General features: G+C 48.7%; 1 protein-coding gene across 1 annotated transcript in view; it reads left to right on the forward strand.

Annotated features, from left to right (window-relative positions):
- The window catches only part of DNAH17 (dynein axonemal heavy chain 17), a 15,539,113-nt gene that overhangs the window by 10,123,534 nt on the left and 5,389,099 nt on the right, over window positions 1-26,480 (forward strand). Inside the window, exon 52 of the mRNA XM_086931082.1 lies at window positions 16,742-16,833. Coding sequence (XP_086787208.1) covers window positions 16,742-16,833 — 92 coding nt within the window. The remainder of the gene's footprint in view (window positions 1-16,741; window positions 16,834-26,480) is intronic.

The raw sequence follows: 26,480 nt of genomic DNA on the forward strand, positions 1-26,480 counted from the left end.
AATTTGCGAAAAGTTTTGAAAATGCTCAAAAATGCATTTTTTAAACTTTCATGTTTCAGACACACATGTCCTTAGGACATGTGTGTGTGAAACATGCACTTCAAATTACATTTCTGGGGTGCAGGGGGGGTTCCTTTGGACACCCCTCTGCACCCTTGGAATGCATTAACAAATTGCGATTTTCAAAAAGAAAATCGCAATTTGTTAAAGCCTTACCATTGATCCCTATGGGCCTTTTGCCCCATAGGAATCAATGGGAATTGCGACTTCGCACTTTGAAATTTGCATAATATTTGCGATTCGGTAAAAATTGCGATTTTTACCGAATCGCAAATATTTTGCGAAAATATACATGCATCCCATTTTGCGAATTCCAAATTGCGATTCCCTATTTTTCGCAATTTGGAATTTGCAAAAGGCCGGGATGATGCATGTGGCCGATTGTGTTAAATGTTCCGGTAGTACTTAAGCAGCAACTTTTTACTGTAACTTATACCCTGACTTAAAGAAACCTTATAAGTTTAAAGTAAACATATCTAAAATGTCAGTAATAGTGTTTTAAACTTCATTCACACAACCCACTCTCCTGCAGAACGTCGTCTATCCTCTTTCCTTTACATGTTTTGCAGGCTATATAATCGATAACAGCCATCCGGGCACCGCCACATTCATCCCACCTAAAGGCCCAAGTTAAACTGTAAGGTGCGCCATAATACGCATGCAGTGTTTATTTATTTATTTATTTATGCATTTTTATATAGTGCAAACTTTACCCGAAGGCGTCAGAGCGCTTCACAATAGGAACAGAAAATTACAAGTGAACAAATTACAAAAGCAGACGATAAGTTACATGAGGTAAAAGTGACAATTGTGAGCAAACAAACTATATGAGGTAGCAAACAGTGCATTACACAGGAGGAAAGAGTGACAAGTGTGCAGGTTACAAGAGAAAACAAAGTACATTTAGAGGTAATATACTGCAATATATGCTAGACACAGAGGCACAAGAACAAACGTTATGTAGGCAATGGTGGCACTAGTGCAAGTATCAAAAGCAAACAAAATGTGAGAGGTAGCAAACATTGTGTTACAATAGAAATATACATTTGCGGTTTCCATAGAAAGGATAACTTTATAAAATGTATTTCCATCCTCATATAAATACACATGTTAGCTGCCTTACATAAAAATAGGAAACTTCATTTGATCATTGGTGGCATGATTAGGATTTAGATATTTCAGTGAATTACGTTTTAACAGTGCCGTGGGAAAAAACAGAAGCGCCTGTGAAAGAGCCGAATGAAATGACGAGGAGAGCCTGGCAATCCGGTGCATTATATCTGGTGAAGAGAGCCTCTGAAGTTTAATTAAATAAAACAGATGCACGCACTTACCCGCCCGACATTGCAGGTGATTGCTGTGTTTTTTCCTACCTTCATCTGGTCATCAGGCAGGCCCCACTTCACAGATTGGTCTCATGCTGAAGACTTCCTTGCCTCTGGCACGGCTGCCTGGGCCCCTTGTTGCAGTGCGTCCGGATCCCCTAGACTCCGTGCCCAGAAGTTTAGCACAGCATTAGACAATGACGAGTGGAGACCTGGGTGCTCCGTCAGGTCAGGACTGCACTGTACGGTGAGAGGAGGCTGCTGCGGCTGGTGCAGTGCTGGTAGCCGGTGGCTCCTGACTCCTGTGCCCTTGGGGGCTGGCTCTGGGAACAGGGGCCCCTCTGAAGACATTTGCCGCCGCCGGGGGCTAAGCTGCGTGGGCAGATCCAGAGCCTCGAGCCCTGTGGAGGATACTCTCCCTGGATTGAGCGAGCCCTCCAGCCTTCGCTCGCATGACTGGTGCTTAAACCCCACACCCCCGTAGGGCTGTGTACGGGTAAGACTTCCGGGGTCTTCCGCGCCTAGTATATAATCTACCTTCCAATTGGTTACTGGCAAAAACTGAGGCCTACACTTGAAACGGGGCATCGGACCAGTTATAAACGTCGCAGCCGCCGCCTCAAAAATGGTGCTATGCGGGTGGTCGGACTCGGAGGCCGCCAAATCCTGCCAGGGCCGCCAGTGCCATGAATATTGTATGATTGGTATCCGGTCGTCGTGGCGGCCCCTGGGGTTTGGCGGCCCTGTGCAGGTGCACAGTTTGCACATGCCTAGGGCCGGCCCTGAGATGGGCACTCATCTCCCGTATAGCAGCAACAGGTAGAGGTGTCACCCCTTATCTTTCGCTGGGCCTCCCATTAATGTAGGCATACTGAGCGGGGCAGCGGGCCTGAGCAGAAGTGGCCTCACTTGTTGTCAGGTGTATTGCACTAGTGTAAACTGATGCGTGCATTTTTTACCCCCCTCCTTTTTATGTAAAATTACGCTGAAAGCAGTGATTTGAGGGAAGGCATTATGGAAATGTGGGCCGATTTTTTAATACGTGCCCGGGCCGATTTTTAATCTCAATCCAACCCTGTGCAGGGTCCCGGGGGGATCGTCAGGGAGCACAGAGGGTCAAATGGCTCTGCAACAGCGGGGTTGTAATCAGGATTCAGGGCCTGGTCCGGAGCTCTGCTAAGATGCGTCTGCCATGCTTGTCAGTTAGCCACGCCCCCAAGCTCCCCGCTGCTCTTGACTGCTTACGTACATACACCCATCAGTTGTCTGGGATGTTGATTGGACTCTTGCCTCCTCCAGGGTGCTCAGTGGGAGTTCTTATGAGACCTAGTGGTCATTCTTCCACAACCGCGCCTTACTACAAGGCTCGACCCGTATAGCTGGTTTACAACTACTGATTGGGACCTCGGCTCTCGTGTAGCTCGGTGGGCTCACACAAACCCTTATTGCTCCCACAGGCTGTTCCCAAGCTAAAGTGGTCTTGCGCTGCTGCTCATTCTGCTGGTTGTGGTCTCCGGAAAAGCCTCAAAGGACAAATCAAAGGGAAAGAAGCGAGGGACTCAGGGAGGGATGGAACAGAAAGGGCAGCGCCAAATGCTAAGCCAGGACTCCCAAGCATACTAATGAACCAATATACTAGCGGAGCCAACTGTGACTTCTCTGAATGGCACTTCTAATTAAAAAGCTACCAACTAAGTAAGAGACTCTCTGACAAGTTTAACTCATACAGCCATGGAAGTACGTTTGTATATATCATGCATCTCACATGTACCCAGCATCTGAAAGAGACAGTTTGTTATATATTCCTTACTGTAGAATTTTCCACAGGCATAAGACTGGATCCAGAGATTTTTCTTTAGCAGTACCCCTGCATGTGGGTAGGTGGCGTCGGTCGACTCCGCATCCGTCGTCGGTGGAGTGGTTTCTTGGATGACAATACGGTGTCTACTTAGATGCCGCCCCTACGCGCTGACGTCAGTTCTTTCTTTTTCCGCACTAGCCTAGCCCAGATCCGGAGAGAGCTACCCGTTAGCCTATTTTTGGCTAGCTTTTTTTGACTTTTTGGCGACATCTTTTTCAAGTCCTTCAACTCCTGGTGCATCAGGGATGTTCCTTTGTCGGACCAGCTTTAAGCTCTGCTGCACCTGTCACAGGATGAAATTTGTGACGGGCCCGCACTTCATGCGCTTTTGGTGTCTGGACCGCGAGCATGACCCGAAGCCGTGCTCCGACTGCTGGGCCATGGCGTGGAAAACTTTGCGGGAACAGTCTCGAAAGTTGCTGGACCCCTGGCGGTTGGCTCAACTTTGTTTCTGGCCTCTTTCAAGAGGAATGTTCTGGGGCCCTTCGGCGAAGCCCCCACTCCTCGTCACAATCCTAGTCGTTGAGGTCATCGGGTAAGTTCAAACACTAGAAGAAGGCGTAGAGGCACAGACGCTCTTCGCCTTCTCCCCGTTTATCAGCTGATGCAATGCTTTACTCGGAGCGTTGTCATTCCAAGGCACCATCTCAGGAGCCTACTTCTGATACAACTCCACACCTCCTACAGTTTCTGGGAGCCTGAGCATCTCAGGCTCAACTTAATACCTTTTACAATGCCTTACATCTCATTTTTGGGGGTCTCTGGTTGGCGCAAGTATTCATTTGTGACAAGCAGGGACCCTCTCCTCTAAGTCAGGGCGAAGGATGACCCCTTAGATTTACCCTTGCTCACCCTCTAGGTGCGTGGCGTGAGCAGCCAAGGCTATTCTCCAGGCGTTGCTGAGTTAAGCATTTGTGATAACACACACAGTAAACATACCAATCCCCCCACAAATGGACACCAGGCTGTAGTTATATAAAAATACGGCTTCTTTATGTAAAAATATATATGCAGGCAAGTATTTATCAGAAGACCATCAATAACGTTTTTCTTAGCCACAAGGTTGTGAATAGGCAAGTGTTCTGTTGAAATAATAGCTGCTTCCTTTTACTCTCTTTTGCTTAAAATAGTTCTTTTTGTGACAGTTCAGTTACTCTTTTAGAAAGGATAATGCCACAGTTCTTGTTATGCGATATTTGGGGCTTCTTGCCCCGTTCCTGGAAGGTACGGCGCTCCCAAGCGCCTCTGTGTGCTTCGCAGCGCTCCTCTGTGCTCCACACAGAAGAAAACCCCGGGCCCTACCAAGACTCGCGCATCTCGCGTGAGCAGGTGGACTCGGATTCCCATGGTGGGGGCTGTGCTGAGGAGCAGCAAGCAGGCGATGAGAGGAGCCTCGAGAAACCCAGGGCTTTTTCCGGAGGTGGGGGCTCCTGGCTGCAGTGAGGAGCAGGGAGGCGATGAGAGGGGCCTCAAGGAACACAGGGCCTTTTCCCGGAGGTGGGGGATCTCGGCTGCAGTGAGGAGCAGGGAGGTGATGAGAGGCTCCTCGGGCCAAGCGCACAGGGAAGGTCTTAGTACAAAGGTACAGGCTGACGGGGAAATAAGAACGGTGCGGGCCCCGAGCCCGTTGGCGCACTGACACCGCGAGCGGCAAATGTCCCTCGATGCAGGGGGACGGGTCAGGCTCTTGGTGCGCTTGGAAGCGCAGATGTACCTTGGGATCTGAAGAATGGCAGGATGCTTCCGAAGGTGGGGAGCGGCAGGGAGACCTCCAATACGGCCAGTAGAGGTGGCGAGTCCTTTGGTTATGCGGCGCGGCCTCTCCACAGGTCAGAGGGCACAGCGGGGCGGCCGGGTGCGATCACAACGCACGGGCGGCCGTCCAGGCTATGGATGTGCGCTCAGGAGACCAGGATTTCGGCGGGAGGGGGCAGATGAACACTCCAAGTCCTCCAGTAGCGAACAGTGGCAGAGGAGCAGGCGGCCTGACCCGAGGGGCAGAGAGCGGCTCAGGCAGAGCGAGGCTCTCAACGGGTGAAAGGGCAGGCAAGCTCCCGAGTGACACAGTTCTAGGAGGAGGCGAGGGGGGCGCAGTCTTGCCTCCGGCGGGAAGAAACACATGCTCAATCACAGACGAGCCAAGGCACAGAGAACCCACTAGTCCTGGGGTTCAGATCAGGGGGCAAGCTCAGACAAGCCCTTGGAGAAAGTTTCTAGCACAAGTCAACACAGTCTTTTCAATAAGTCTTCTCCTCTCCTTCCTCAGCAAGGCAGACAGCAGGCCAGTCCTTCCAGCTTCTTCTTCTCCTTCTAGTTGGGCAGAGGTTCGTTGTGGGAAACAGGATTCTGATTTACAAGGAGCAGGGCTCCTTCTTTTATACAGCATTTCTTTTATCTTTTCAGGCCAGGGGGGCCTTTGCATAGTCCATTTCAGTTTTGAAGCACTCTGTTGGGTGTACTCTGGTTTCTTCTTTCAGTGTGAGGGGCAGGCACATCAGACGCTCCACAGGAGGTGGAGCCAGCATTGTGTGGACAGGGGCAGCCAGGAGTACCTTGTTGACAGTGCTTCGCCTTTCCTGGGCCAGGTGTCGGCTGAGTCATCAGTCGCTCCCCAGGGGGCGGAGCCAGCATTGTGGTGGCAGAGCACAGCCCTATTCAGAGTCCAGGGGCACTCCCACCTCCCACCAAGGTGTAATCCTTGCATTCACCACCTGTCATCCCTCAGCCCTGTCACTCACATAACCCAGACAGTCAGATACACATCCTAGCAGAGGCGGGCTGAAATGGTTAGGCAAGCAAATGCTAGCTTTCTAAAAGTAGCATTTGCAAACATAGGATATTAAAATAAACTTTACTAAAAGAAGTATTTTATTATTCTGAGTTCAGGCATACTAAACTTGACTTTCTACCATGTTCCCTGAGCCTGCTGGGAGTATAGAGTGTAATAATTCCAACAGCCCATCTTGGCCTAAGGGAACAGGTAGCCTTACAATAGTGAAAAACGAATTTGGCTGTAATTCACTATTAGGACATGCCACACACATCAGAGCATGTCCTACCTTACACTTACAATGCACCCTGCCCTGGGCCTACCATAGGGGTGACTAATATGAAGTTAAGGGAAGGTTTAGAGGCTGGCAAGTGTGTGCACTTGCCCAGCCAGCATGACAGTGCCAGACTGCACGCCGGTTCTGCAATGGCAGTCCCTAGACACATTTAAAAGGCATCTGTGGGTGGCGCAACCAGCGCTGCAGGCCCACTAGCAGTATTGGCATTTACAAGCCCAGGCACTCCTGGTGCACTCTACTGGGAACTGACAGTAAATCCAATGAATCAATCATGAACATCAATCACATATACATTTTCATAGGGAGAGCATATGCACTTTAGCACTGGTCAGCAGTGGTAAAGTGCCCAGAGTCATTAAACCAACAAAAACAGATCAGAGAGATTATTGGAGGAAGGCAAAAAGTTCCGAGATGACCCTGCCAAGAGGGCCAAGTCCAACATAACCCCCTTCCAGCCAAAACGTAGGGTAGACCAATCACTACCGTGATGGACTTCCCGACTTTGGGCGATAAAACATGGACCTGGCCCGCAACAGCAGGGGCACATTCCAGTTCTAAGCCAATCTGAGCCTATTTCAAATCCTCTGTCCATACTCTCAGGGTCCACCCAGCTAATCCATGGGGCACCCTTCTCTTCCTCTGTGGACACCACCTGTGCAGCATCTAACCTTAACTTGCTCACGGGTGTGTCCCAACAGATAGTCATCAAATCACAGTGGCCACTGACAGTAGTCAGAGCTGAGACCCAGGCCTCATGCCTCTCAGGGCTCCCAAACCTCTGTGGCCTCAGAGAGCGGGGGACAGTAGCCCCAGGTGCTTGGCACCCTTTGTCCACTCTCCCTCCCGTCAGGTCAGGTATGTCAGCCTGGCACTGACCCACCAGCCCCAGGCCTGTACCTGGCGGCTGGACCAAAGACTGGGGTAGGCTCACCCACACCCGGTCCTCCTCCTTGGGGCTCTGTACCCTCCCACCTGGAGTGGTACCCCCTTTCAGAATTGACAGGGCACCTGTGGCAAGTGACCTGCACAATTCGCCCACCAGTTCAGGGGTGCTATCCTGCAACTGGGACACCAGGTCAGGGGGGACACCCTGCACCTGGCCCTCTATCTCAGGGTCTAAACCCTCAAACTGCACCCGGGTCAGAGGCAAAGACTCCCTCCCTCTGCACCCCCTTCCAGAGTACTGCCCACTCCCCACTGGAGTGGTACCCCTAGAAGTGACATGGGTCAAGACACTGATTACAGTGGTCCCACCCTCCAGGTCAGACAACACCTGAACCTGGCTCTCCAACTCAGGGACCCAACCCTGTAGTTGAACATTTGCCTGGCGCACCAGGACTTCCCGGGGAGCACGCATGCCCCCCCTGAGGGTGACACATAGCTCATGTGTCGTGCAACAGTCTGCCTGGCGCAGATCTCCCAACCTCTGTCCCTCTGACAGTGCTGGAAGATCCCCCAGGACAGAAGTGGTGTCCCCATGGTCATTCACTGGGGACGAAGCCCTGCTGGCTGGCCCCTGACCCACTGATTCTTCCACTGGGGACTCTTTCCCCCTCTCGCCCCTCCATCTGGACCTCTGCACCCTCCCAACTGGAACGGTACTGCCAGATACCAGAACTACTGCACCTCTGTTTACAGAGCCTCCACGTTCTCTAGCCACTGGGGGATCCCCCTCAGAGGATGACTCATCCGGACAGCCTAGGCTCCCCACCTGGTGTTCCCTTAAAGAACCATCCAGGCTCTGAGACTGAGGTTAGGCACTACCAGGACAAAACCCATTCTCACTCCTTCCCCTTAAGGACAGGACATGAGGCCCTACACCCCTCTCACTACTTCAGGACCTAGCTGGGCTACTCTGCGCCACTTCCACCACTCCGGGCTGGAAGATACCTGAGCCACTCCCCACAGGATCACACCCCAATGCCTCTCCAGACCCTCTGGAATCCACCACAAGGTCTGCCTCCAACGTGAGCTCCCTGGGTTATGCCAGTAGCCTGGACACATCTCCAGACACTAGTTTGCTTTCTCCCCCTACTGTGGCTATGGTGGAGGGAGCGTCATATGCAGTGTTGGTGAGAAAGGCAGCCGAGACCTTGGACCTCAAGCTCCCTTCTGTGGCAGTCAGGACTACCCTCCTGACAGAGGTGCTTCAGCCTGTGACTTCCTCTTCTGAACCCCTGTTGCCCTTCAATGAAGCACTCACTAGCGTCCTTTTTGGCTCTTGGTCCAAGCCCAGCAGAGGGGCTCCTGTGGATAGGACGGTTGCCCGCCGCCACCACCCGGCCCGGGCGACCCAGTGTTCTTGAGTCAACACCCTTCGCCTGAAAGTTCGGTGGTCCTCTTCTTCCAAGGCTGCATTCCATTCTGCTTCCCCAGATAGAGAATCCATGAAGCTGAATCATCTTGGGAAGTTTATGTTCTCTTCCTCCAGCTTAGGACTCCCGTTGGTGAAAACTGCGTACCTCTTGGGCCGTTCTTCCCCCGCCAGCTAGGATATGGTCGCACTGGTGCTGCCCCAGTTCCAGGAGGAGGCCCTGGTCATTATCTCCCAGGCTGTTGTGGATTGGAGAGACGCAGCCAAATTCGCCATTAGGTGTGGACTGGTTACCACCGACTCACTAGGCAGAAAGATTGCCACGTTGGTAGCCCTAAGACTCAACACCTGGTTGAGGACATCTGGCTTTTCGGGGGATCTCCAGTCAACATTGATGGACATGCCCTTTGATGGCCTTCCTAGTTTGACGTTCCAGGCCCATCTTCAACCAGTGGGAGGGAGGATTCGCCATCACCTCCCCGACTGGCAATCTATCAAGTTGGACAGGTGGGTTCTGCAAATCGTTCAAAGGGGCTTTTCCCTCCCCTTCGAGATTATCCTTCCCTTCATGCCACAGTCTTTCGAACGCATGTCAGAGGATCATTTGGTGCTTCTCTGCCAGGAAGTCTCTGCTCTTTTGGCCAAGGGAGCAATAGAGAAGGCACTGATGCCAGAAGTAGGCCATAGTTGCTATTCTCGCTACTTTCTGGTGCCCTAGAAGGACAAAGGCCTGCGTCCTATTCAAGGCGTATGGGCCCTTAATAACTTTCTCCAGAAGAAAAAGCTAAAAATGCTCATGTTGGCTTAGGTCCTGTCTGCCCTTGACTCCGGAGACTAGTTTGTGGTGCTGGTTATGCAGGATGCTTATTTCCACATTCCCATCCTGCCAGCCCATAGATACTACATATGGTATTGTGGTGGGTCACAAGCACTTCCAGTTTACTGTGCTCCCTTTTGGCCTCACCAGTGCCAGTGTTCACGAAAGTGTTGTCAGCGGTCGCAGCTCATCTACGCAGATCAGGGGTTCCAGTCTTCCCCTATCTTGACAACTGACTGTTGAAGGCAGGCTCACTCCAGGCTGCAGTCCCTCACCCCCAGACTACGGCGGACCTCCTGCATTTGCTGGGGTTCACTATAAACATGCCAAAGTCACACCTGACCCCCGCTCAGATGCTCCCTTTCATCTGAGCTGTTTTGGACACATTGGAGTTTCGACCCTACCATTCTGAACAGTGAGTTCGGGATATTCAGGGTACGGATGTTTCAGCCTCTATCCCTGATTTCGGTGAGAATGACTCTTAGTCTGCTGGACCTCATGGCCTCCAGCATCCTGCTGGTAGATCATTCCAAGTGGCATATGCAGGCTCTGCAGTGGGACCTCAAGTTCCAGTGGGCGCAGCATCAGGGGAATCTTTCCAACTATGTCCAGATCTCGGAGGGGACTGCGACACAGCTTTAGAGGTGATTAACAAACTAAGATTGGGCCATAGGCAGATCCCTCTCCCTTCCTCATCTAGAACTGACAGTAGTGACAGATGCATAAGAGGTGGAGAACAGAGGAGTCTGGTCTCCGGTGGAGTCCGGGCACCATATCAATCTGCTGGAGGTTGGGTGATCTGACTGGCACTGAAGGCATTCCTTCCCTCTCTCAAAGGGAAAGTGGTGCAAGTGTTCACGGACAACACCACCGCTATGTGGTACCGCAGCAAACAGGGTAGGGTGGGGTCGTGGACCCTTTGTCAAGAGGCTCTTTGCCTCTGGACATGGCTGGACCACCAGGATATAAGCCTGGTAGTTCAACACCTGGTGGGGTCTATGAACGCCAGAGCTGGCAAACTCAGCCGTCGGTGCCTGGTGGATCACTAATGGCATCTCCATCCATCGGTGGTGCAAGGTCTCATTCAGCAGTGGTAAGAGCCTTGGTTAGATCTGTTCCCCTCCAAAGAGAACACACAATGTCACCAGTATTGCACGTTGTAGTTTCCAAGGCAAACACAAGGAGACGATGGACGGAGCTCTGAAACTTTTCAGATACTCAAATCCAATCACAGATCTGGGTTGAATCCATCATCGTTCTTTAGCTCACTTCATCACCCCAGTTCAGATACAGCTATATGCAAGTTATCCTTGTGGCTTTGGACTGGGCACAAAGAGTCTGATACCCTGAGCTTCTGAGCATGGCCGTCGATCCTCCGATAAGACTCCCCCTTTGGGAGGATCTTCTGTTGCAGCAACAGGGGGCGGTTCTTCACCCGAACCTAGCCAGCCTCCACTTCCTTGTGTGGAGATTGACCGTCAGCAGTTGACAGCTATTGACCTTTCTCCCGAAGTCTGTAATGTTATCTTGGCAGCCAGGCGTCCCTCCACTAAATTGGTATATGCCTGTAGATGGGACAAGCTTGTGGCTTGGTACACAGCAAAGACCGTGGATCCCCTTTCTGCCCCCCTTTCTGAGGTTTTTCTGTATATACTTTCTTTAGCCCAGAGAGACTCTGCTCGGGACACCCTGATAGGTTATCTCGCAGCTATCTCAGCTTTTCTTAGGTGGCCTGATCAGCCATCCCTATTCAAGGCCCCTATTGTTAATAGGTTCTTTAAGGGCATTACTCATCTGTTTCCTCCAAATCCTTTCGTAATTCCCCAGTGGGACTTGAATCTCATTCTTACATACCTCATGTGTGCTCCCTTTGAGCCTCATTATAACTGTACTCTCAGGCTCCTAACTCTGAAAACTGCCTTTCTTGTTGCCATCACCTCTGCTCGCAGGGTGAATGAGCTTCAAGCTCTATCTTTCAAGCCCCCTTTCTTCTCTGTGCATCCGGACAAAGTGGCAAAGTGGTGTTTAGGACTAGGCCTTCATTCCTACCAAAAGTGGTTACTCCATTTCATATAGGCCAATCCATCACCTTGCCTACTTTCTTCCCACCTCCGCACCATTCCAAGGAGGAGGAGAGACTCCACCATCAGGACCCTAAAACAAGTGCTGTCATTCTACCTTGACTGCACCAAAGATTGCTAGGTGGATGATCCACTCTTTGTTGGATATGTTGGTGCTAAGAAGGACAGGGCTGTTCAAAAACATACTATCGCGCGATGGGTTGTCCCTTGCATGAAAATCTGCTACACCTTAGCTAAGAAAGATCTTCCAGTGGGACTGCATGCTCACTCCACTAGGGCTACAGCAGCAACCACTGTGTTGGCACTGGAGGGACTGCAATTTTGCCCGTTCGGGCCTCCAGAATTTTCTGCTGTGAACATAGTTCGTTTTCCCTCCTCCGGGGATGGTATTGCTGGGTATCTAATCTAAGGTAAGGAATCTATAACTAACTGTGTCTTTCAGGTGAACAAGTTACTTACCTTCTGTAATGATGTATCTGTAAGAGACATAGGTTAGTTATGGATTCCTTACCGCCCCACCCATCCTCCCCGCTCTGTGAACTGACTCCTAGGGATAGGGATAGGGACTCCCTTACAGGGCCCTAGTAGTTGCGCATGGTATATTGTCTCACAAACTGACGTCAGAGCACACGTGTGTCATCTAAGTAGACACATCTACGTCATTCTGGCAACCACTATGCCAATGGCAGAAGCGAAGTCGACCAACGCCACCTACTGACGCTCAGGGGTACTGCTAAAGAAAAATCTCTGGATCCGAACTGAGGCTTGGGGGAAATTCTAAGGTAAGGAATCTATAACTAACATATGTCTCTTACAGAAACATTGTTGCCAAAGGTAAGTAACTTGTTCTTCTGGTACTACTTCATTCATCCCCTGATGTATCCTTGATGAAGATTGTAGAATGGTAGCTCCAAGTGGAGGGTGAAGTGGCAAAAACTCTATAAGCTCAGCCAGTGGAGAAGTTTTCACCACCCACCCGAGCCAAAACCCTCATTTACCATAAGGGAAGACTGCTGAAATGGTTTTTAAAAAATTAATGAAAGGCTAGTGATACCCCTTATTCTGGAGATAAATCTGTCAAAACTGTTCTCCCTGCACAGGAGAAAAAGCACATAAATACCCTTTGAGGTTGTCTAAAACATCAAAAAAGCCATCTTCAACAGATGAGTTAGCCTAACCTTTAGTGAACCAGAGGAAGAGTTGCTGAGGAAGAGTTGCATTCAGACCAATATCTTCTCTATCTGATTGAAATCTGAAGAAAAGAAAACCATAATCACATCGGACAGGTGGGTTCTGCAACTGTTCCAAAGGGGCTACTCCCTCCCCTTTGAGACTAACCCTCCAGTCATGCCACCACAGTACCACCCATTGTCGGGGATCACTTGACACTTCTCTAGCAAGAAGTTGCGGCCCTCTTGGCCAAGGGGGCCATCGAGCCCTTTCCGACGCCAGAAGTAGGTTGCGGTTGTTATTCCCACTAATTTGTGGTTTCAAAGAAGGACAAGGGCCTGCGTCCTATCTTAGACCCTCGGACTGTCAATCGCTTCCTCCGGAAGGAGAAGTTCAAAATGCTCACACTTGCTCAGGTCTTGTCTGCCCTAGATCCGCAAGACTGGGTGGTAGCGTTGGACCTGTAGGACGCTTATTTTCATATCCCCGTCCTGCCAGACCACCGGCATTACCTGCAATTCATGGTAGGGCAGGAGCATTTTCAGTTCACTGTGCTCCCCTTTGGCCTTACCAGCGCCCCTCGGGTGTTCATGAAAGTGATGGTGGTGGTCGCAGCTCATGTGCGCAGATCAGGGCTTTCAGTCTTCCCCTATCTCGACGACTAGCTGTTGAAGTCGGGCTCGCCCCAGGCAGTTGTCTCCACAATCCAGACTACGACGGAACTCCTGTATTTGCTGGGGTTCTCCATCAACGTGCCGAAGTCGCACCTGATTCCCTCTCAGAAGCTCCTCTTCATCGGCCCGGTTCTGGACACGGCGCAGTTTCGAGTCTATCCTCCCAAACAGCGAGCCCGGGACATTCGGGCTATGATTCCGATCTTTCGGCCCTTGTACCGGGTTTAGGTCAGAACGACCTTGGGGTTGCTGGGCCTCATGGCCTCCTGCATCCTGCTCACCAATCATGCCAGATGGCATATGCGGGCTCTGCAGTGGGACCTGAAGTTCCAGTGGGGGCAGCATCAGGGGAACCTGTCCGACAATGTCCAGATCTCGGAGGGCACTGCACAACAATTGCAGTGGTGGCTAACGGATCAGCGTTGGGTCAACGGCAGATCCCGCTCCCTTCCCAACCGGAGCACACAGTGGTGCCGGATGCGACCCTCCTGGGATGGGGAGGCCACTTGGGAGAGGCGGAGATCAGAGGCCTCTGGTCTCCGGCGGAGTTCAGGCTCCATATCAACCTTCTGGAGCTTTGGGCGATCCTTCTTGCACTGAAGGCATTCCTTCCCTCTGTCAAGGGGAAGGTGGTTCAGGTGTTCACAGACAACACCACCACCATGTGGTATTGCAACAAACAAGGTGGGGTGGGGTCGTGGACCCTATGTTAGGAGGCCCTGCACCTCTGGACATGGCTGGAACGTCAAGGCATTTCATTGACTGTTCAACACCTGGCAGGTTCTTTGAACGCCAGGGCGGACAAACTCAGCCCCTCGGTACCTGATGGATCATGAGTGGCGTCTTAGCTCGGAGGTGGTGCAAGGTCTCTTTCGACAGTGGTTACATCTATTCACCACCGAAGAGAACACGCAATGTCAGCTGTTCTGCGCGTTGGAATTTCCAAGGCGGTACTCGCTTGGCTACGCTTTTCATCACGAGTGGAACTGCAGTCTGTTGTACGCCTTTCCGCCTATACCACTTCCGCCCAGAGTGCTGAAGAAGATCAGGCGTGACCGGGCCCAAGTCATTCTTGTGGCACCGGACTGGGCTCAAAGAGTTTGGTATCCTGAGCTACTCAGTATGAGCGTAGATCCCCCGATACGACTGCCTCTTCGGAGGATCTTCTGTTGCAGCAGCAGGGGACGGTCCTCCACCCAAACCTGTCCAGCCTCCACCTACATGCTTGGAGACTGAGGGGCGAAGGTTGATTACGTTTGACTTGCCTCCTGAAGTCTGTGATGTCATTCTGGCAGCCAGGCGTCCTTCCACTAAATCGGAATACGCCTGCAGGAGCAAAAACAAATTTGTGGCATGGTGCACAGCAAAGGCTGTTGATCCCCTTTCTGTCCCTTTTTCAGAGGTCCTTTTGTTCCTTCTTTCTTTAGCCTGGCAAGGTTCTGCTCTGGGCACTATCAAAGGCTACCTTTCTGAGATTTCGGCCTTTCTCAGGCTTCCTGAACAGTCCTCTCTTTTCAAGTCCCCTGTTATTAATAGATTTCTCAAAGGCATTACTCACCTTTTCCCTCCTATTCCGTTTGTGATGCCACAGTGGGACTTGAATCTGGTCCTTATTTTTTTGATGTGTGCTCCCTTTGAGCCGCTCCACAACTGCCCCTCGTCGTTTGTTGACTTTAAAGACTGCTTTCCTGGTTGCTATCACCTCTGCTAGGTGTCTGAGTGCGCTCCAGGCTCTTCCTTGTAAGCCTCGTTTTCTGTCAGTCCATCCGGACAAGGTTGTGCTCCGCACTCATCCTTCCTTCTTGCCAAAAGTGGTCACTGCTTTTCACATTGGGTAAATTATCACCATGCCCACTTTCTTTCCGCCTCCACACCCTTCCAGAGAGGAAGAGAGGCTCCACTGTCTGGACCCAAATTGTGCGCTTTCCTTTTATCTGAACCGCACACAACAGTTCCGGGTGGATGATCAGCTCTTTGTTGGCTACGTGGGCACCAAGAAAGGCCAGGCTGTACACAAGAGGACTATCTCCCGCTGGGTCGTCTTGTGTATCAAAGCCTGTTAATCTCTGGCTAAAAAGGAACCTCCAGTGGGATTGTGCGCCCATTCTACCAGGGCGACAGCAGCTACTTCTGCACTGGGACATGGTGTCCCCCTGCAAGACATCTGTCAGGCAGCCACGTGGGCCTCGTTGCACACTTTTACTACGCATTATTGCCTTGACAGTCAAGGCCGGAGAGACGGCTTCTTTGGCCGTTCTGTCCTCCGTGACTTTCTGGTGTGATCTTCGTTCGCAGACCCACCACCGGGGTTGGTATTGCTGGGGTATCTATTCTAAGGTAAGGAATCTATCACTAACGTGTCTCTTTCAGATGCACAAGTTACTACTTGTATAACGATATATCTGTAAGAGACATTAGTTAGTGATAGATTCTTTACCGCCCCACCCATCCTCCCCGTTCTGTGAACTCATTTCTAGGTTAAGGTCATCCCTTTCAAGGCCCTATTTTCAATGCACCAGTGGTCAGTATCTTGCATAGAAGAGGTGTGGCGCCTCGGCTAGGGCGACTCACTCCGGAATCTGGGGATCACGGTTCGATCACCGGCCGAATATTAGCCGAGCACCATGTGACTCTGGGCAATAGCTTGCTTAATCTTCCCGATGGCCCCCAGCGCCTAGAGACACTTACGGGCGATTGTGCGCTTTACAAACGTGGATTATATTATAGCTCTGCGTTCCTGGCGTGGAAAGTCGTGTACAGAACTGACGTCAGCATGCGTGGGCGCGTCTAAGTAGCTCCAGCGACGTCATCTCAGCGACTACGACGCCAGCGACTTAAGCGGAGCCGTACGACGACGCCTACCGATGCACAGGGGTACTGCTGACGGAATTGTTTTCCGGATCCAGTCTGATGCCTGGGAATATTCTAAGGTAAATAATCTATCACTCACTAATGTCTCTTCTAGATATATCGTTACACAAGTAATAACTTGTGCTTCAGGTGCATTGTGATGGCATAACTAATTTGCAACATGCAGCATTATATATTATGTATTTAGCTATATTCTTAGAATTTAAACTGTTGACCGATGCTATTAGAATTGGCTCAGTGACCTATGTGTAATCATTGTGGCTCAGAGATACATATGCTGTGCCACTGACCTATGTCACTCAGTCAATCTGATTTGTAAAATACTTTCCATCTAACTCAATCTTGGATTAATACATTGCATACATTGGACATCTGATCTTTAAAGCTATATTTTACTTGTGATATAGAAATTAAAACATAGACACCGTGTACCAGATTTGTTTAGCCAATTGAAGAACTTTTTCAGGTTCAAACAGTAATATATTGTTTTCCTTTTACAGCTCTCCACCAAAAGATTACAACAACGTTTCTTCCAACGGCAATAAAATTTCACTACGTTTTTAACCTCAGAGATCTAGCAAACATTTTCCAGGTATTAATTAAGTCATCTTTGCATTACTGTTAATCTGCTCTTTAATACGCGCATAATGTTTTGACAAAATTAAGGCACTCACCAGAGTGTAAAATGTAATTCATGCACCATAGGTCGATTCCGAGTCACGTGGTATTGTCTTTCCCGCTGGGATAGGTAAGCAGGGTATATCTGAGGGACTCTGATCAATTAACAGCTGACATCCAACCATTTGCAGTATATACCAATTGTGAGAAACATCACAGGGTTAATAGCAGTGTTGTATTTTACTATATGTGGTAAAAACGTAATGTAATATTTAACAAATGCGACAAAACGTATGCAGTAAATAGGCTCGCAATTACAAGATACCAGTCTCTCTCAAAAGTAAAGAAATTTACACCTGAAAGCCTCTTCTACCCAAAAGCATATAGTAATCAGCCTAAGAACGAGTTAAAGCCCCACAATACTGCAAACAACTCACAGATCACCAAAGTGATCTTGCATTCATAAGAGTAAAAAGGATCATGAATCTTAAATCTTTTCTTATCATATTTTCCAGCTAAGTGTTGCATGCGTCTTTTTTTAAAAAGATAATTTCTTCCATATCCATCATCAATAAACTGCTAATGTTTATTCACAATTGATTAGGTTGGCGTCAGCCAAGACTTTTTTATCTTATAATATTATATGAATAATATAGTTAATTTACGGGGCTTCAACCAGCTCTCATCATCCACCCATTGGTCTGTCTTGTCATTTTGCTTCCGCCAACTACATCACATACAGCATGGGGAAATGGTCCAAACTACTGGTTGACATCACTTTGAGTGACTGAATTTTTCTCTTTCACAATGAGAACATCTGCACACAAGATCGTTCCCTTCAGTGCCAGGGCTTTTATTTTTACTTTATAATTACTATAGTATTGCCTCTGTGTTTAGAGCCTAATGTTATAGCAGGACTATAGCAGGAGTCTTTTGATGTAACCAATGCACATTCTAGCCTTATCAGTTCCTGTCTCCTTCCAATGGTGGCGTACATTGCTTTGTGGTGCTTTGTGTTTATCTGACCACTGCTATTTTACAATATACCAGATTGTATCTGTTTGAAAGTGTTCTCTACTAAGTTATTCATTCATTCTTTCTATATTTCTTTTGTTCTTCATGTCCTATTTTCATTCCTACTTTCCTATTTTTTGCTGCCTGTCTCGTCTTTGCTCTTTCATTCTTTTTGTCTTTTGCCCTTCCTCTTTTTCTTTTTTCTTTCCTTCTTTGCATAATTTTTTTCTTTCTTTCTTTCTCTCTTTTCTCATTCTTTATTTTATCCTTTCTCTTTCTTTCCTTCTGTCCTACCTTCGCAAAGGCAAACAAATGGCACTTCAGCCAGACTTCATTCATTGGTCTGTGGTTTTGTAATTCACATTTGACAAGGGGCAGTGTGTCAGCCCACTTTAACCATTACCTGACTTCTCTACGGGTTACAACATGTTGCCCTTTCACAAGGACCACATCCACAGACCAAGAACTTCCCTTCAGTCCCAGGGAGTACTATGGTAATGAGTGCTTTCTGATGGATACATTCTTGTGTCTTCCTCAACTTTCAATATGCCATTGTACCAGCATTCCCTCAAAACGTTTATTTTCAGCTCGCCCACGTTGTAGAGGATGCATACTTCCAGGGCTCCGCACACGACTCCGCGTGACATCATCGGAGCCATAAGAAGCTCTAGTTCACTTGCTAATGTCCGTTCCCTTTCTTTTGCGCCTTTGACGCATAACAGTATTTTCCTAGGCTCTCCATAGGGTAGGAGTCTTGCAACGTTTTTTCCAGGAAATTGCAACGTTGTTGCAGAAAATAGTGTCTTCTTCAAGAAGTCTGGGTTCAAACCCTGCATGCAATGTGAGGGTCAGATATCGATCACTAATCCTCATGAAGATTGTCTTTGGTGCCTTAGTTTGGACAATACACAAGAGAGCAGAACAGGTCTGGGGGTGGTGTGTGGCCAAGACAGTGGCCTAGAAACAGTAGGCTACATATGTGAACCAAAGTTGTTGGAGGTTTATTGGAAACACACAGCTAGTACAAAACCCATCAGACCACCCTTGCGGTGGAGTTTACGTCACGTGGGAGTTGCAAATCGATCCATATCCCAACCGGCCATGTAGTGCCAGTGTAGAACTGGATGTCAGAAAACTAGCCAGCATGTTTTCCATATAGTGGACTAGATAATGTGCAGTGCTCAAGATAAAGTGATACTTAAAATTGACTACACAGACTCTGAAGAAACGTTTAAACAGAAGTTCGTGTGTCAAAGGATAAAAAACGCGCCTGGTAGACCGACTACCCTATGGCGCTGTGTGCGGTACGGTCAACATGTTTCAGCCAAGTGGGGTTTTGCCCCGGCATTCTTCAGGACCTATTATAAAGCAGCTACTGCAACCATAACTACATTTGTTGTGTTAAGTGAAAATCACAATAAGATTACTAGTAGAACAGGTACATAGCTACCAGGAACTTCAATGGTTAGACGTCCACTTGTGGGAGAGAAGCATGTCTTCTTCCCAGCATTGTGTGGGTGAAGACCTCACCTCACCCGGCAACCGCTCGGGAGTATGAGGCCCCGCTCTGTCCGTCGGTACCTCTAGTAATGGGCCGAGCGGAAGTTGTGGTCTGATGGGTTTTGTACTAGCTGTGTGTTTCCAATAAACCTCCAACAACTTTGGTTCACATATGTAGCCTACTGTTTCTAGGCCACTGTCTTGGCCACACACCACCCCCAGACCTGTTCTGCTCTCTTGTGTATTGTTATTGATCATTGGGGAGTGAGCAGACAGGTCGTTAAAGATTCCCCCCGACCCTCCACATGTGTTTGTTTGCCTTAGTTTGGACCCCAACATAAATGGTTTTTCATCATGTCGGAAGAGGAACTTCAAATCCTTGAAGGAGAGAGAGGCAAAGCTCTTCATGGCCAAGGCAAGAAGGAGAAAAGAGGAAGTCTCCTCTTAGTTTGGAGTTGCCGTTTCCTTATTGCTCTGCTCAAAGTCATAAAAGAGAAAACACAAGAAGAAGTGATGTACTGGTTACTGGCATTGATCTTTGAGGTAGGAGTCTCCAAGATCGTTGTCTACATGCAGAGGTTGCATGAGGATAGAGTTGAGGTGACTCCGGCCCCATCTCCTTTAGCCCTTCCTGTATCCCCGTTGGGTCCAAGGAAGCCTCTGACTTAGTCTGGATTTCCTGATCCGGAGCTGGAGGTAGATCCAGTTCCTACTCCTGCTCCACCCCCACCACCTCAACAGAAGCAGGAGTAGCCATCTTTCCCGGCTCCCAGGGGTCGATCCTTTTCATTTTCTAAATGTGATGTATAGCATTTTTAGCAGGGCGATGACTCCACCTGGCATGCCTGCTCACACCATTGGCCAGCTTTCTTATTATTTGGGTGGTTTATCAGCGAAGTATCAGCATGTGCCGTTCCTTCCATTTATGCTGATTGCCTAGGGATATTGGCCATGTAGAAGAAGTCCTACAAGAGTCTATGGTGCCAGTCTTGCCCCCTCTGCGATTTCAGATCGCAAAACACTTGATTTCAGCACCATTGACTTCCACTATACAGGTACCGAAGTCACCGGCACCTTTGACAACGTCTCTGATGCTGGTAACAGGCTTCACCTATGCATAGGCAGAAGCGTAGATTTTGAAGAGAAGTGCAGAGGAGCAGTACTTGCTTGGTGAAAGAGATACAGATTTATAAGAATGGGAAATATGTCACTTGATCCTGAGTTTGAGGGTCTGGAGGTAGCATGTCACCTAGACACTTCTCCTCATTGGGAGTTATTGTAACCGAAAGGCATTTCTGTGCCTGAGGTCACGTCATACCGTTCGGGGATAAAGAAGGGAGCTGAAATGCTGGAATTGCCTCTTCCATCTACTGAACTCAAGTCTAATTTGTTGACAGAGGTATTACATTCTTCTTCGTCATCAGAGCCTTTATTTCTATTTAAAACTCACTGAGAGACAAATTCGCTCATGGTTTTTTTTTTGCACTAGTACGCATTTTTTTATTTTTACTGACAAAAATTGTTTGTTTTACAAGTAAATTTACTCTCTTTTAAAGAGCCCTTCCTGCTGCAAGAAAAAGGCACAAGCATACTCTCAGAGCATTCATTTTTGCCTGTCAAATTCTGATTGGGCCGAAGAATGTCCTCTCCATAAAAACAACTGCCTAGAAGGCCCCTGAAGGATAGAGCGAAGATCTGACTGCATGGTCTTAAGTAAGACCAGTGGAGGGGCCAAACATGTGTCTGAGGAAGATCTAAAGGATATGGCGGTAGAGCTTGCTTCACCACCTCAAAAGAGAGGGAGATCCAGAGAAAGGTCTTGATGAGAGAAACATTGACACTCCAGCTTGAGGTCAAGATATGTGATATATTCCTCTCCATAAAAACAACTGCCTAGAAGGCCCCTGAAGGATAGAGCAAAGATCTGACTGCATGGTCTTAAGTAAGGCCAGTGGAGGGGCCAAACATGTGTCTGAGGAAGATCTAAAAGATATGGCGATAGAGCTTGTTTCACCACCTCAAAAGAGAGGGAGATCCAGAGAAGGGTCTTGATGAGAGAAACATTGACACTCCAGCTTGAGGTCAAGATATATGAAATTGATTATGAGTACCGCACTGCTGAGAGCATTTAATGACTGAACTTTTACAAGAGATTTGGCAGAAACCTATGACATCTTTGTCAGCATCTAGACCAATTGTGAGAAGATATAAACCGTCTCTAAGTGATCCATGGTTCGAAACCACCAACCCTTCACCTGAAGTTTTGTGGTTCAAGCTTCCTGTTCTTCAAAGTTGAATCCTGAGTCTTTTCCGGCAACTCCGGTGGATAGGGAAACAAAGTAGATGGAGCAGTCTGCAAGGAAAGTATTCCCCTCTGGTAGCATGGCTTTGAAGTCGACCAATGCAACCTGTTTATCAGGAAGGTACATTCATGAATTGATGGAATCAGACAAGACAGTCGTTCCGAAGTTGCCTGAGGAGGTTCAGAGACATTTTACAGAGTTGTTGAATGATAGCCAGGAGGCATGTATTTGGTTCTGGTTTCGCACCTGATGTTCAATCTACCCTGATGGATTGGCCGTTTGATGGGTAGAGAATGTTTGGTGCCAGGGCCTATTTTGCTTTGGAGAGGTTCAAGGATAGTAAAACAATGACTAGATCTTTGGGCCTTGTAGGAAAGTAGGATCTGCTTTCATGGTTACTCCCACTTTTTACAGGTGTCAGTGTGTGTTTTTGACTGGTCTGACTGGGATCCTGCTTATCAGGACCCATTTACTGTGCTTCCTCCCTAAATTGACTATGGTAAGTACTTCTGTACCTCCACAATTGGCTACTGATGTACCATTATAAATCCTTATATGGGATCGAGGTACATAGGGTGTAGGTACACCAGCGGTCTCCCATGGGCTGCAGCATGACTTGTGCCACCCATGAGAGACCACTCAAGCTGTGACTACCGGCCTTCCATTGCAGCCTGTGTAAGCTGCTGCAAGCACCACTTATGACAGACATACATTTTCTTATTTCTGAGAGGACTATACTTAAAATCTATAAGTTTCCCCTAAGGTGAGCCTTTCAATCCTGAAGGCAGGGTTATAAGTTTGTGGGTGCCCCTGTATGAGCAGGACACCCCTGCAGACCCTGGATTCTATTCTCCAGGCTTTGTAAGTGCAGCCAGCTATTTTAATACATATAGTGGCCATCCGTCATTACTTGATGGCTAACTATGTAGTGGCTCTGCCTAACCAGTGCATGTTTCGTATCAAACATGTTGGAATAATTCCCCAACACCTTTACAGGTGTTTGAGTTATGATTCCATGCACTGGGGGGCTAACAGGAATCCACTAGTACTACTGGTAACAGCCTTACAGGGTCTGCCAGCATGCTAGTGTTGCTGCCGACCCCAGACTTGACTCTACCCTTTTAATGCTGAGCTGAGCTCCAGCAGGGGAAGGTAGAACATCACAGGGAGGTGTGCCCACTTCCCAGACAGGACTTAGTGTATTGGGCTGGGAAGGGGCACTTGCCAGTGCCCTCAGACTGCTTTGAGGAGCATATTTGATGCCCTCCATGCATCTTGGAAAACTGCTGCTGCTCCTAATCTCACTGTTGTGCAAGTCTTCTTTGTTGTCTGCATCTGTGCTTCATCTAGGATCTTCAACAGACCTGTGGGCATCAAGGACACCCGAAGTAATCTCCCTTGGAGTGAGGGAGTCACACCCCCACATCTGCAGGCACGGCAACAAAACGTAACGTTCTGCTCCTCCCCCCAGATGGGGGTCCTTTGCTCACTTTGCCACTGGATTCAAGCTAGCCTGGCTGATGAGGGCTGTTAGCCAGAAACCGGTTCGAGGATGATTGTTTCCGGTCCAGGGAAGACATGGCTTGGCTTTTCAGGCTGGACTGTTCCCATGAGGCACAGGGTCAACACTTATTTGCACATAGCTGTATCTGAACTGTGGTGGCGAAGTGAGCTAAAGAACGATGATGGATTCAACCCAGATCTGTGACTGGGGGTGAGTGTCTGAAAGGTTTCAGAGCACTGTCCATCATCTTCTTGTGTTTGCTTTGTTCGCCCTAAGTTGGCAGGGTATGCCTAGACGTGGGTCCCTTGCTCACTTTGCCATTGGATTTAAGCTAGCCTGGCTGATGGAGGCTGTTAGCCCGAAACTGGTCCCAGGATGCTTGTTTCCGGTCCAGGGAAGACATGGCTTGGCAGTTCAGGCTGGACTGTTCCCGTGAGGCACAGGGTCAAGACTGATTTGCACATAGCTCTGTCTGAACTGGGGTGGAAAAGTGAGCTAAAGAACGATGATGGATTCAACCCACACCGCTGCATGTTTTCCTTTCATTAAAAGCCTCTGAATAAGCTTCACAGCTAAACGTGACAGGCATTTGAAAGGCTGCCTTTAGCCAACCTGCCACATCAATTCTGTACATACTAGGGATTGAGGCTTGTAAACCTCCGTCGTCTCCTCAAGTGCTGCTCAAGAAGGACTACCACATATTGGCATCTAAAGACGGCGGTCCGGCCGTCGAGAAAGCACCACCCCTTGATGAAGGGGGCCATGAGATCGGATACACCGGCCTTAATACGGAGGAGCGGTGCTGGATTAAGCACAGTTTTCTGTGGCGGGGGTTCACTGAGGACTTTCTCTTTAGCAGTAATTGTGCATATATTAATTTTAAAGGTGAAATACATTGCACTACATCCCCCACAATGCCTATAGCACTATTCTATTTGGTATATCCATCCAGCGGCGTGTCATTGTGGGCCAATGAATGGGGGAGCAGGCACACAGCTGTACCTTTTCCTTTCATTGAAAGCCTTCGAAGAAGCTACACAGCAAAACTCGTCAGGCATTTCAAAGGCTGCCTTTAACTAAGCTGCCACATCAATTCTGTACATAGCCGTGATTGAGGCTGGTAAATAAGGGTGGGCGTAAAATCCGTTTTGTCCGCGAAATTTGCGTATTTTTGGCAAATTCGCGGTCCGCGAATTGCGTGTATTTGCCCAAAAATCCGTGAATTTGCAAGCTGCGGATTTGTTTGCTTGGTTGCGCTTTAAAAATACAATATCGCGCGTGCTGCGTTGACTTACGTGATTCTGTGTTCGCCGAGTTGTTTTTCTCCAGGTTTGCGTCTGCTGCGCCATTTTGGATCTTGCTGCGCGAGAGTTTTTCGACCGCGATTACGTAATCGCGGCCCGCCAACTTGCACAGCGAGAGTTTGACAACGCGAGTACGTCATAAGGGCCCGCGATCACGCATCGCGGGAGTAAACAATGCCGAACATGTAGATGCGGCGCGCAGCTGACTTCCGGCGGGAGATTTGAACAGCTCGCTTTCCAGAAATTGCAAAAATTGCAATTCTGCACAAGAAACCCAACGCAGGCAGCATAAACCTTCTGAAAATGATGATTTTGATCAGAATAACTCCTCAGATTGACGTTTGGCTGTACATTTTGGTGCAAGGAGTCCATTTTGGGGGGGTGGGAGGAAGGAAGTGCCCCAGAGTCTCCAACTTCCTGTTCCTGTCCAGCAGGCTGCTCCCAGTGCTTTTCCATGTCCTGGTCACTGTTCATTTGGATCTGGAGCTGGAAGGATTACTTTTTGTGGCTGCTGCTGGATATTTGTATTTGAGGGCTTTTTGTTTGGATCACTTTTGTATTACTTTTGGATTTGAGATTTTCAAGTAAGTTGGTGTTGTTTGCTTGGGGCATTGCAGTTGCTGCAACTACAATTGTTAAACTTTTTCACAACTTTAAAAAAAATATATTGTGGGTAATCACAGTATGCAGTAGTCCCAGGGTTAGTCATGGGTGCATGATACAACTGTTTCTGTGAGTTTTGTTGAACTTAAATATCATTTATGTCATGGAATTGAATAGCTCACTGTTATAAGTTGAATTGTTTTTTAATTTTGGGGTGCGTGTAAAGCCACACTAGCCAGTAGGCCCGGAGTAGTGAGTGGTGCATGGATCGAGTCTTTCTGTGGGGTGTCTTGAACTTAAACATCATTGAGGGCATGGATGGCATTGGATTGTGGTGATTTTTGTGCGTTTTTCGACATTTTGGGGTGGTGTTGGGGCCTGGCCATGTGGGTGGGGGCCATTTTGAGGCCTGGTCCAGGCAGGGCTTAGCCATGTAGCTGGGGGTCAAGGGCCCATTTTGAAGCCACGCAGTGTGCTTAGGCCTGCACCCAGTGTGCCTTGCTTTCTTCCATTAGGCCCAGGGGTAGTGAGTGGTGCATGGACCAAGTCTTTCTGTGGGGTTGTTAGGATTTGGGTCTAGTCCTCTCTCAGTTACCATGTACTGACATCACATGACCTGCTAGCAGTGGGATAAAGGTTGGTCCGACCTTTACCTCTTTGCTTGTTATTGCCATTGTGAGGGTTCCTGTTTCCTGGTTGCTGTGTGCTGGTTCCTTGCTGTCCTGGATTTCTTCTTGTATTCCTCACGGGCTTGTGAGGAGTATTTTTTATCCCCTGACTCATATCCCTTCCCTGCTGTAGTTAGTTAGATATTCTCGACCCGTTTTTTCTTCCCTTCCCTCCCTTGTCTTTTCCAGTATTTGTTTTATTTTGAGGCTTGAGTGAATAGGGGCTCCTGTTTACTTAATTTTGTTAGCCTTCAGTTGTGCCCAATACAGAGACCATTACGAGGAGGAGACGCAATATTATTATCGGGGCGTTTTGCTTCGTTTCCTCGCGTTCTCTACTAACGCCTCTTTGCATTGTTATACGCGGAAGTGACGTTTTGGGCCATTCCGCGATAGGGCTCTGTTTCAGAGTACTGGATCACTCGGTCATTCCCTGGTAACGCTACCCGTCCCCTTCCCACTGCTGTTTGTTAAAAATAAAGAAAGAGGGGTTTTTTCTGGTACATGCCGAAAATAGAGACATGTCCTTTTTCCCCTAAATACCTCGGAAATATACGAAGGATACCATTATTTGTAAACCACAGATTTTTGAAGTCCAAGAGAGACTATCTTGGATTGGTTTAACCTGTTGCCCGGTGCCTTCACGAAGCTGAGCCTGCATTATCCACTGGTAAGAGATCTGTGATTGTCGTGGCAGGACATGGTCACTAGTTCTGGGGTATTGG

Source organism: Lissotriton vulgaris, chromosome 7, assembly GCF_964263255.1.
Source record: "Lissotriton vulgaris chromosome 7, aLisVul1.2, whole genome shotgun sequence".
Lineage (NCBI taxonomy): Eukaryota > Metazoa > Chordata > Amphibia > Caudata > Salamandridae > Lissotriton > Lissotriton vulgaris.